Source organism: Chlamydotis macqueenii, chromosome 1 (genome assembly GCF_036417535.1).
Source record: "Chlamydotis macqueenii isolate bChlMac1 chromosome 1, bChlMac1.mat, whole genome shotgun sequence".
In the NCBI taxonomy this organism is placed as follows: Eukaryota; Metazoa; Chordata; class Aves; order Otidiformes; family Otididae; genus Chlamydotis; species Chlamydotis macqueenii.
The window spans coordinates 43,276,719-43,289,211 of record NC_141556.1 but is presented as its reverse complement, the minus strand read 5'-3'; the positions used below and the strand labels follow the sequence as shown (position 1 = coordinate 43,289,211).

Here is a 12,493-nt window from a genome sequence, read left to right as displayed (position 1 = left end):
TTTTTCTGCTTTTGCAGACCTTCAGTCTTTATAGGAGTAGTTCAAACAGAGCCTTCCAGTTGTGCAACTATTCAGCCTTCTACAGATCATCAGTTTGTTTGTACTTATGCCCAATTTTTACGGGTATCTAATTATATTTTAAGGACATGTCTAACTACAGGACAAAAAATGGGGAGCCTCTGGAGACACTAAATTCACAGAAATAAATTATAGAGTGCAACACACTTCACCTCTATGTCACATTACAGGCTTAATAAAAAGAAGGGTCCGCAGTGTTTGCTCATCCTGTTTTAGCGTTCACTCTCCACAATCTGACCTGGCTAGAGAGGAGATGGTCAGTGATCCAAATTAATCTTCTTGTTTTACAAGTTCTGTTGTAAGGAGTGTTTTATAGTAGTATTACCTGATTTCTGTCCTTCTTCAGTTATTCTGATGTCCATATGCAACACTTCTAAATTGTGACCCTTTGTTCAGGTGTCTTTTCATGTGTCCTCTTGTGTGGGCCACAGACCCCCGGACAAGGCCACCTGTGTTCTGCTGAGCATGGAGCGGGACCGTGTTGATATAATGTACTAATGGCCCTTAGCAGGGCCTGTTGTGATAGGACAAGGGGTAACGGTTTTAAAATAGAGAGAGGTAAATTCAGATTAGACGTTGGGAAAAAATTTTTTACACTGAGAGTGGTGGAACACTGGAAAAGGTTGCCCAGAGAGGTGGTTGGTGCCCCGTCCCTGGAAACATTCAAGGCCGGGTTGGACGGGGCTCTGAGCAACCTGATCTGGTTGGAGATGCCCTTGGTCCTTGAAGCGGGGGTTGGACTAGATGACCTTTAAAGGTCCCTTCCAACCCAAACTGTTCCATGATTCTGTGACTATGCAGTAATTATGGACTATATGGGCTAGCTGTCCTATAAATGAAGCCATAGCACTCAGGTAAGTAAGGAAAGCATTTTTCTACCCTAATCTTCAAAGGTGAATTATTGACTTAATTATTTTTTAAGTTTAAAACCTAGTTTGGTTTTATACTTTGTGAGAAGATGAGTTACATACATGCTCAGGTAAGGTATGAAGATTTTTTGACACAGTTACAAAGAGTTCACCAGTAGCAAAACTAGGTGTTTTATGGAAATTACTCCAAAACAGTGCTGAGCAATATTGTCCGTGCATGCCATGTGTTCTAAGTATTTTGTGTGTTACACAAAAAGCTTCTCTTAGGATCTGCTTTGTTGTTTCTCCATATAGCTGGTGTCTTTATTGTGGGCCAATCCCATGTATATAGGTGCCACTGCAATCCACATAATTCTTTATCTTCATTAAAATATTATTATTTATAATTTCTCTATATGATCCCTTATATTTCTACTCTGCAGTTCTTCAACGTATCATTGTTGTGGAAGTTGTCTTTTGCCAGTAGTGTAACTTTTTTTTTTTTGCACTGGTGAAAAACTTGCAAACTTGAGAGGGATGTGGCTTTAGTGCTGGCTAAATGCTGCCTCTCCTCAGGTCTCGAGTAGGGTTAAGCGTAATGGTTTGAAGCTATTTTTTTATCTGTTTATCATCAGATGTCCTCTTAAAATTATTTTTAACTGCTTAAGCAATTATTTTGAATTATAGGAAACATTCTCGGGAGGTGAGTTAGTGGGGAGAGGTGACGTGAGGTGAATCAGGAGTTCATGATACAGCGTGGTAGCTATTCAATAACTGCCAGAGGGATCGCTTCTCTTTTTCCAAGGAGAAGCAAATGTTCCTCATTCTTAATTATAGGTAAATGTAAGGAGACTCCCTCGGATGTATTCCCAGACTCAGCTTCGTTTCTGTGGATAAAATGCGAACGGTTACATTTGAATATAAACACTTGCTACATGAAGGCAGAAGGGGGTTGATCTTCCACGCGCTATCTATAAAACATGCCTTTATATGGCTGAGGAGTCCCGAAACAATGATTCAGCATTTACATTTACCCCGAATTTCATTAAATGCTCGCTGAACGGTGCACTCTTTTCAAACCTGTTTCGGACTGTTGAATAACACTTGTTGATCAGAAAAAAAAAAAAAAAAGAAAAGCATGGAGCAATAAATTTTTAATGATTTAAGAAGCTGTTAAGGCTGACGGAGAGGTTATGTGCGCTGGTGGGGTGAGCGAATGCTCCGGCCAGAGTCGAGGTAGGAGGCAGCGCATTGCCATCTATGGGCCGGATGGAGAAAGTGTTTGAGATGTATGACCAGCGTTTTCTTTCTCCCTGATACCTTAATAGAGTCTGGGAGACAAAAGTAAGGAGAAAGGTCCGTACGAGGTGTAATGAAGGCTGCTTACATTCTGTTTTCTGTAGTTAATAACGGGAATTGCATTTAGCTTATCTCAGAGAGTGGCTTTTTTTCCTGTGACACAAAGTTTAAATCCCGTTTTTGTGCCAGTTATTAAAGTGAGATTTTCTATGTAGATTGGCAAGATTCTTATACTTTCTTCTATTGAAATATGATCAGAAATGTAGTGTCTTGTAAAATAATGTATTGATGCAGCCATTAGTCCTCTGCAGGCGTTATATTGTGTTTGGGCTTCAGAAATGCAATCATTTGTGATATTGATAGAAGTCTGTATTCAGTATTAGTTACTTTTTCTGCAAAAACATTGCTATTTTGACACAGTTCTTTGGGCATACCTGGAAAGTATGCTTAGACATTAACTGTTAGAATTTCAAGATCAGGGTTTGGGAGTAACTTTATCTCTGTTCTTCCTTTATAAAAAAAGTGCCTCAAAATGACCAGCCGCACAGATGAGTGGTTTTACATGGATAGAGATTTACGTCAGATTCTTCAGGTGGAGAAGGTTACTCATGCTCATAAGGATACACAGTTAAACCTCGGGCATGCACAAAGCGGATGGACATAAATGTGACTAACAGATGATATATGAACTATTTATTTGCATAGTCGTGTTTTGCAGGCAACACTGACATGTAAATGGCTGTACTCTAGAGAATTATTTTCCCAGGATCTGCTGATCTGCACTGCTGTGTCATTCTGGAAGGCAAGCAGATGCGGAGGCCCAAGGAAGTTAGAGTTTGCAGCAGTTCAGACATCAATATGTAGGAGCCTTCTGGAGGAATGAGAATATGTGAATATCAATACGTTATTGATCCAAAGATCCTGGTTTTCATTCTTCATATCTATCAGAGTTATAAACATTATTAGATATGTAAAATTTAATCTCTGTTCAGATCTAGTTAGCCATGATTTGTCTTGAGACAGTCCGTTTCAGGAACCTCTATGTATTTAATTTTTACCAAGCTTCTTTCAAACAAGTACATTTTAGCTTTTTGTTCTGCTTAGTGCTTCAACAGTCTTTTGTATCTTCCTGCATCTTGCAGACTTAGCCTCCAGATTAGCGATTTACGTCAGTTTCTGATCAAACTTAATTCTGTTAATTTTTGTTGAATTGTCAAGAGTGAAGTGTTTGTTTTAATGGATTAAGTGGATGAGTCTAGGAATTCCGTTGACTGCTTAAAATACTTACTGTGTAACCCAACTCAGTTATTTTATGATACTTAGTAAAGTTTCATCTTTCCAGCTGTTCTTAGCATTAAGTTTTACCATATTTACTTAATGAACAGAATCTTTTTTCCGACTGATCTTTCTTAGTGTTTTTTAAAAAATTATAATTTTTACATATTTATAGACATAGATTTATTATTTATTGTTTATTTATTACTTATTATTATTTATTTATTACAGTGTGAATTGAACGAAGAATAATAAAAGAGAACTCTGTTGCAGGTGTTTTTATGAAGCTTATAACTAATTTGAGTTAGAAGGAATTGTGTGCATCAATTATGTTTTGAAGTTGTGTGTAATATTAAGAATTTAATCTTGTTTAAAAATACTAAAAAATGCTATTTATTTAAGGAAAAAAAAGAGCTATTTTTCTGGATGTGGTGATGTCTTGTTTGTTTTCTTTGAAATGACTATTTAGATCTTACCATTATTTTTCTGTATATACCAAAAGGGGAGAAATTGGCGTTACAACCTCCTTGTAGTGCAGGCGTTTTTCACTGGTGAAAAGGGAGTTCAGCGCTGTCATATGCTGCCGCAAACCAGACAAATTACATGTTATTTTTCCAAAAGTATGTAACAATTACAGTCATTCTGTTTGCATTTCAGGAAATTTTGATTTGGGCATGTAATTTTCAAGGGTTTTCTTACTGTGTATTGGGGAATTGCAGCATCTGTGAAATACAAATCCATACATAACCTAATAGATACATCAGCCTGCTATCAGCACCTAAAGGACATTTCAGCAGTGCCAATGTAATTGCTTTCAGTTTGCCAGTTTGTTGCACTGGCTTTCTAGTTGCCAGTGGATTGGTAAGAGCTTGATGAATCTGTTTTATTGTATTCTGTTTTATCACGTTTTGCACAGTAGAGTGATGCATTGGACTAAATATGATCATCTCTGTATTATCTATGTCTTTATTTTGTGATATTAATAATTTCTTTAATGAAGATGACTTCATCACTTAGCTCAGTTTCTGCTACGTCTAAATGGTCAACAGTCAAGTTAAGATTTAATTTGGTTTCCATATTCTGGGGATTCAGTCACCCTGTAAAGGACTAGTAGTTCACAGTTTCTTTAAAGACATTAGAGCCTGAATTTGCTGTTCATTATAAAGACTTTGAAAATTAATTAAAATTAATTAATCATGTATAGTAGTTTTGAAAAGAGATGTTCTAGCTTTGCATAGTCTTGTTTGCAGTCTGCTGTATATTGTTGTGCTTTGATTAGTTGGACAGTTAGGAGAGTAATGTGATTGAAACGTGTTTGCTGGCGAAAAAGAGTCTGGGGACTGATGAAGATTCAGCAGGAAATAAAGAAGGCAGAATTAGATCTGAGTCAAGAAGCATCTCTCTCTTAAGTGTTTTAAAAATAATCTCTAAGTTCTTCTTCATAGGCTATAGGAGTACTGTTGAAGTTTGTGGTTTTATCTAGCAATTCGGTACCTGTTTCTAGATTTTAGTTGTTTTTATTATGTCCAAAGTTAATGCTTTGCTCCACGAGACATTAAACATTCAGATCAACAGCATGTATTTCCCAAGTCCCCACATACCAGTGTCTAAGATTAGACAAATCATACACATGAAATAATTTTGCTGGAGGTTAGCCCACTGATGTTCTGTGGTCAACCCAGCTACAGTCTGTGCTCTTGATGATGGTAATTCCCGAGTCCCTGTTCCTCACAAAGTTGTCACTGTTCAGTCAGCATAGATAGAGCAATGCTCATTCATAGTTCTCAAGACCCCTTTCCTGCTGTCTTCTTTAGATGAGTTCACGTGGTAGTAATTAAAAAACACTTGCAAATAAATGCTTTGCTTTGCACATTCAGAGTCTCAGGGGTTTTTTTGATCTGTGTACCCTGTAAGTGTTACGTTGTGTTCCTCCCTTTTCATCAGTGTATGGTAATTTTTTTTGTGGGACATTAAAAGGTTTTAAGTGTTGTGTTTTTGTTTTTGTTTTTTTACCTGAGGTATGAAGGGAGAACCAGACTTATATTTTTGTGCTTGGAAGGTTAAAATATAATTTTTCTCCTTTTTTAACAGGTCACTTCAGTGTTTATTTGTGTGATGGTAGACATTCTTAAAATTGAAGAGCAAACTTCCCCCCCCTTCTTTTGGGAAAAAACTGCATTATGCATGCAAAGTGTCATGCAGTAATGGATGTTTGCATAACCTTTTTAGGTTAATCTTCAGAAAGATTTGTATCTAACATTATTAATTTAACATTATTCATATTGTTTAGCTGTTATTTTTATTGTATCACATAAACAAGGTATAAGATTTATTAAAGAATTGAATGGAAGTATTTGAACTAAAATATTCTGTGTCCTCTTTTCCCTTCTTCCCCTCCCTGTCTGAATAGGGGTTGATATAGAAGCAGCTCGAAAAGAAGAAGAACGAATAATGCTGAGAGATGCAAGACAGTGGCTCAACAGTGGCCATATAAATGATGTCAGGCACGCAAAATCTGGTGGTACAGCACTTCATGTAGCTGCTGCTAAGGGCTATACAGAAGTCTTAAAGTAAGTGTGGCTTAAATGGCAATTTTTCATATTTGATTGTCTTGTTGATGTAATGCTGCTTGGAATTGATAGGATTGGAGACTTCTGACTTTTGGAGATTGTATCTGGGAAAATAATCTCCAAGAACTATATTTTTCTTCAAAGCTTCGTTTTATGTTTTCAAGCACTCATAAATCCTGATGCTGTTAGCTTTCTTTGTTAAGTCATTCAAAATATGAACAGAGTGTACATATTGAGTTTGAATACTTATCTAAAAGAAGAAAGTTGACAAAAAATTTGCCCTTTTTCTGAAGTCAGCTGTGTAAACAAGCTTAATACTTTTTATATAATGCCAGGTAGCATTCTGCTTGATGCATATTTTCAAGACACCGTATTTATTTGCATCCGTAAAGCAGAGTTTGTAATCCAGACTAAAGGTTTTCAGACCTGAAGAACATATAATTTAATTTTGCTTTTTTGATATTGTTGTTGAAAATCATGACTCTTGAAATCTTTCCTGGAAAGCTTCAGGCATTTAGTGTCTCCTAATTCACAGGTAGCTTTTCAGTAATACAGTACAATACAAATATATACTGTGACAGAGGTTTAATTTGTTTTTCATCAAAGCTCTGCTTTTATTGAAGTCAAGCATACTTAATAATACATTGCTTTGCTGTGATTATAAATGCATTTGACGGCTTTGGCAGTACTAGGAATACTTACATATTGTAACATGAGTGAAGATGGGCACACACCCTGACTCTGTAAGCATTGCTACCTTTAAGGTCTGCAGAGCCTTGTAATGCTTTGTCAATGTAGAAGTTGAATGACAGAGCTTTTTTAATCATTATAACCATTACATAAAATTTACTGAATGGGAGTTATGCTTCAAAAAACACTGATGCTTTAGCATGAGGAAGATAAATTATTCTGTTGGAAAAGAATAATATTTGTTTTGGAATTTGTCTGTAAGGGAGTTACATAAATCTGTAACCATTTTGTTTAGCGCTCTCTGTTAGTGTTTTTTTTTTTGTAGTCCAGTCCATATACTTTTCCTAGGAGGGGAAAAATATATTTGCAAGCAATTTTCATGATGGCTTCAAATTATCAAAAATGTATGCTCTGTGTAGGATGCAAGTCTGCAAGACTTTGCAGCTGAGCATATGAGAAAGTTGACTTATTGGAGGATATTACTGTAAGTATATTGGCTCTTGAGAAACAGAGATAATTTTTTGAGAAGAATACTTGATGGTTATGTGATTTGTAATAATTACGGACGATATTTCAGAGAGCTGATAGCCTTTTACACAAAATTGTTTATCAGGTTAAGTGTCCATTGTCACTTTGATACATCAGAACCATGCCAAATTTGAGTGTTGAATGCGGGCTGAAAAGCAGGTTCTCTATGAGGAGCTCTGCTCCCTCTCAGAGAGCACTGAGTAGGCACTAGATTGTTACAACATCAAATGTTAGTGACAGGAGGAGATGCAAGTTTTTATCCCTGTCAGCAGTCTCACAATCAAATTCTTTTGATTTCTTTAGGCTTTTAATACAGGCTCGCTACGATGTAAATATTAAAGATTATGATGGCTGGACACCACTTCATGCTGCTGCTCACTGGGGTAAAGAAGAAGCATGTCGCATTTTAGTGGAAAACCTATGTGATATGGAGGCTGTCAACAAAGTGGTAGGATTTTTATGTAATCCTTGTCAAGATACAAAGTTCTGGTCTCTAAAGTGACTTTAGAAGCCAGGGTAAGAAAAGTGATGATAAACTGCTGTTTACTGTACGTGGAGCTTTATATAATGCATGTTTTGTCAAAACAGCATGTTTGTGTTCAAAACTAAATTCTCTGATTGTCTACATTAATTTCTAGGCCTACCTTATGCTTGGTTCTATATTAAACGATCCATGTAATCTTTGACAGGGAAATTCAAAATATAATGGGTTTATTGACATTTCAGAGGTACAAATTAGTGACATGATGGATTGCATACAGGCTTTCATTTGATCACTGAAGACAATGATGATGCCTTTGGATAGTGTTTTAACTCTTAAAATCAGCTTGCCTTGGCATACTAAAGAGTTCTCACTGTATGCTGGTTTGGATGCACTCAAGAAACTTCTAAGCATCTTCTGGACTCTCTAGATATAACTTGAATGCTTCCTAAGCTATATTTCCTTGACTTTTATGCAAAGGCCTGCATAGGTTGCTGACTTTGCAAGGTCTTGCTCCCAACGGATATAAATTCATGATTCACATAGGCATCACAAGGATCCAGAACTTTTCATTCAACTTTGTAAGTGCCGAAATTATCTTTCTTGACTTTGCACTGTGTTTTACAGATAGATTCTGATCTGCTTCCAATTTCTGTCAGTACTGTATATGTAAATTACCTGCCTGACTTTTAAGATGGATTCTTCACTGAATTTTTTCATAAATGTTTTAAAATAAATGGGGAAGTATGCAGATACAGACCATGAATTAGCAAGTATTTACTCTATATAGGGGCAAAACTACTACTGTTTAACGTTTTCAGTCTTTGTTGAGTTTTTCTTCCGTACAAATTGAGGTTGCTTATAATAAAATCGATGAAATCTGGAATTAAATTTCAAAGAGCTTCAACTCTCTTTCTATATAATGCTTATAGAACTTCTAAATATCAGCTTTATAACTGTATTTTATATCAGTCAATCAAAAGCTGATGCAATTAATTGAAGCCAGTTTATCAAGTTATCTGTTAGACTTTTTACTGGTGGTGTGGGAATGTGGAGGGTGGTATTCCAGAGAGCACTCTCACGAAAGTATGTTCAACTGGGGCAAGAATAAAAATGAAGGAGATACAGAGGGATATAAGCAATTTTATTTGGTGTATGGGCTTGTCTGTGCAAGCTAGGAAAGTTTTGTCTGTTGTGGTCTTGAGTAAGCTAGAAAGAATTTTTGCTTTTGGAGACATGAAGAGTGAAAACTCTTCATATTTGGTTTCAGTTGTAAGTGCTTAGCATCTCAGAGAACTCAGCCATTATTGTTTAGGCCTTTGACTTTCAGGTATTAACTTTTGTGGGCTGGGTTTAGATACAACCTTCCCAACTCTGACATTTTTTTTTGCAAATTGTTTTTTTTTGTGGTCAAGGTAGGTCTAACTCATATTATTTGGAAATAAACCCACTTAGTAGCTACCGAAAAAAGAAGGCCAGATTAAAAATTACAGTCATAATGCAAATATAAACTTGAGATGATTTTGTTGTTTAGTTTCCAGGTTAGTGCTGTGTTATACTAAATGGAATAGTTCATGTCAGAGGACCTCAAGCTGCTTTCGGTAACGTTTGTTGAAAGGAGCATGTGCTTTTGCTGTATGGTCGGAAGTTTCATAGATGTGAAAATTAGTGGTTTAAAGGTCCCTTGTAACCAGGCAAGATAGCCTTCACAGTGTATTTAGGATTATGTTTGCCTTTAGTTAACATTTTGAGAAACTGAAATAAGCAGAGGCAAATATGAACAGCTGTAATTGTCTTAATAAGCTGCTGTGACCACTTTTAAATGACAGCTCTGTTTTTTGTTGCTGGTTATTATGCAGAAGTACTTACTTGACTGATCTTGTCGTGATCCTCCTGACATTTCAGTATGTCCACCCAGTGTGTTGATGCAGCTGCATTTATACCAGTGCCTAGATTCCAGCCTTCTTGTATTTGAATGCAAACTTCTAGATACAAAACATTGTGTTGCAGTAGCAAAGTAAGTTAGGCTTTCTTTGTGAAATTGTGTGAGCTTCAGCCCTTGTCGTCTTCAAGTAAAGATGAAGAAAGACAATTTTTGAAATCTGTAGCAATTCAGACCTAAAATATAGGGTCTCACATCCTGTGGGCATCTGGTCTAGACAAGAATTGCAATGACTGTATGGATGCAAGAAATAGCAAGCTGAAGAAATTCCAGCTGACAGTATTACTCTGTGTTAGTGTATCACATTATGATCTATTCCATGTCCCATGGAAATCATACACTAAGGGAGGATAAGAACAAGTGGTTGTAGCAGGTCTCTTCTAAAATGGAATGTAAAATGAAAACCACAGTTTTACTGTAAAAATGTGAAAGCTATTTAACTTTAGTATAGCTTGCTTAACTAATTTAAACTTCAAAAGATCAAGCTGTATATGGTAGTCTTAAGATGGACAGGATACTGAACTGCTCAGTACCCATCCATACAACTGCTGTTGGAGTAGTTGTTTGGAAATAATGTTGTGAGAATTGTATTCTTTCAGTCGTTTTTTTTTTTCTTTGATAGTTTGTTTTTGTTTTTTTCCCTTCAAAGGACAGCAAAATTTTATTGAAGTAATTTTTTTTATCTCTTAAAAAACGTGTTTACTCATCAGGTATAGGTATTTCTGTTTCAATTACCCAGAAAAGTAGTATTGCGAAGTTGTTTTCAACTACTGACAGACTAACAGTTTGTAATAGAGCTTGGCTTATACTTTCTAATTTCTCTCTCTGAATATGCTCCTGATCTGCGTCATCATGTGATAAGGCATCGTAATCTGTTATATTTAAATTCTACTGTACAATTACAGTGTTTTACTTCTTCCACTTCTCCAGGGGCAGACAGCGTTTGATGTGGCAGATGAAGATATTCTAGGATATTTAGAAGAATTACAAAAGAAGCAGAATCTGGTAGGCCTTTTGCATATAAAGATATAAGTATGTTATACTTTATTATAGATATGATTATGGTACAAAGCTCATAGCAGCATATACATTAAAAACAAAGGTTTGATTTGGGGCTTCAATTCAGGTAATTCCACAGTCATCTCCAAAGTTATTTCATGCCTTTGGTCAAATATGGTGACCAAAAAAAAACTTGGAAGAAAGAAGGTGTTCTTCTACGCCAGCATGATCCAGCATGATCTGAAGCATCAACAATGAACAATTTGGAATAACAGTTTCTGAGATTTTAGAATTTTGAACTTTGACATCTTATGCACATTCTAGTGTTTGTAGTAGTTAGGAAAGATTTCCCTCCATTTGTAGTTTTGTCACACTGATAACCATTCTGTCAATTTAACTGCATCATTCTGTATATTTTGAAGCTTCATAGTGAAAAACGGGAAAAGAAATCTCCCCTAATTGAATCCACAGCCAACATGGATAATAATCAGACACAGAAAACATTCAAAAAGTAAGTAAACTAGGAAAAATAATAAGCTGTTAATAAAAAATATAGCTTTACAAGCTGTCACAAAGTAAGACTTGACAGACTTCAGTAAAATTTTTGAGACTTAGTAAGTATTTTTCTTTTCAAACTCAGTAAAGAGACATTGATTATGGAGCAAGAAAAGAATGCATCTAGTATAGAGTCTCTGGAGCAAGAAAAAGCAGATGAGGAAGAAGAGGGAAAGAAGGATGAATCCAGTTGTTCTAGTGAAGAGGAAGAGGATGACGACTCAGAATCTGAAGCAGAGACAGGTACATTATTTGGCGTATTGCCTTTCTTTAAGTTTTTGCTTTATAAAGTTACTTATTTAATATACAGAGTTAAGTATCTTAAGTTTCACTTATTCTTCTGCATTCCACTAAGCTTCCAGTTATTTTAAAGCAAGTTTATAGGTGTCTAAAGTCAAGTCATAACAGAGATATCAAAAATATGTCTTTAGTGGTGGCTATTTAGGTTAACGTTACTAACTTACTTACTGGATATTGTCTATTATGTTTTAATTATTTTTCTATTTTGAAATAAATCAGTGTTAAGCTGGAAAAAAGGTCTGTCAAGCTTTGTAGGTAGTCTTTCAACTTAGTATATTTGCATCCTTTATTTACAGAGACTGAGCTTTGTTAAATTTAAAACAGTTGTAATATATAACGTAGTAATTTCTCAGTCACTGAACTAACTGTAATGTCTCCTGAACTTTATGACTCTGGAAACTGTGTTCTCTTCATTACCAGTAGATAGTTTGTGCCAGGAAAATTTGACTGTGACACAAGAATTAATTTATGTAAACTTTGGGGTCTTTAATATCAACAAAGCTTTATCATGCTTTATTTGGCAAGCTAGACTTTAAGCTTTTCCCTGTAGAGTTGCATCTCTGAATTCCAAGCTTGTGCTTTTCCTTTTTTCCCATTATTAAGGTTAAGGTAGTTTTCTAGTGAAAAATGTTAAGATTATAAGAAGCATTCTTGTTGTGAAATATTTTAACAGTGTTCAGTATTCTGAAGTACTAGAAACTGTGATTTCTAATCTATTGGGATATTGGAAATGTTTTCCTAAAACTTAGATTCTGTTTCATTGATTATGTAATAATATGGCTTAAAAATAAATACATTTCTGTCTGTAAGACCAAGAAGGGAAATACTAATGTGAAGCTATCATCTCCTAAAGGACAGGGAAACAAGCTGGAATATAAAATTTTCAGCAGTTTGGTTTTTTTAACTTATTTTATTTCAGGTAGCTTAA

General features: G+C 35.5%; 1 protein-coding gene across 9 annotated transcripts in view; it reads left to right on the top strand.

Annotated features, from left to right (window-relative positions):
* PPP1R12A (protein phosphatase 1 regulatory subunit 12A) overlaps window positions 1-12,493 on the top strand; it is a 124,411-nt gene that overhangs the window by 71,711 nt on the left and 40,207 nt on the right. For 8 of the 9 annotated variants that reach the window (XM_086749826.1, XM_086749808.1, XM_086749837.1 and 5 more), the window contains 5 exons: window positions 5,911-6,070; window positions 7,592-7,736; window positions 10,642-10,716; window positions 11,133-11,221; window positions 11,351-11,508. In XM_086749826.1, the coding sequence (XP_086605952.1) occupies window positions 5,911-6,070; window positions 7,592-7,736; window positions 10,642-10,716; window positions 11,133-11,221; window positions 11,351-11,508 (627 nt within the window). The remainder of the gene's footprint in view (window positions 1-5,910; window positions 6,071-7,591; window positions 7,737-10,641; window positions 10,717-11,132; window positions 11,222-11,350; window positions 11,509-12,493) is intronic. The other variant, XM_086749791.1, reaches the window with a different exon arrangement.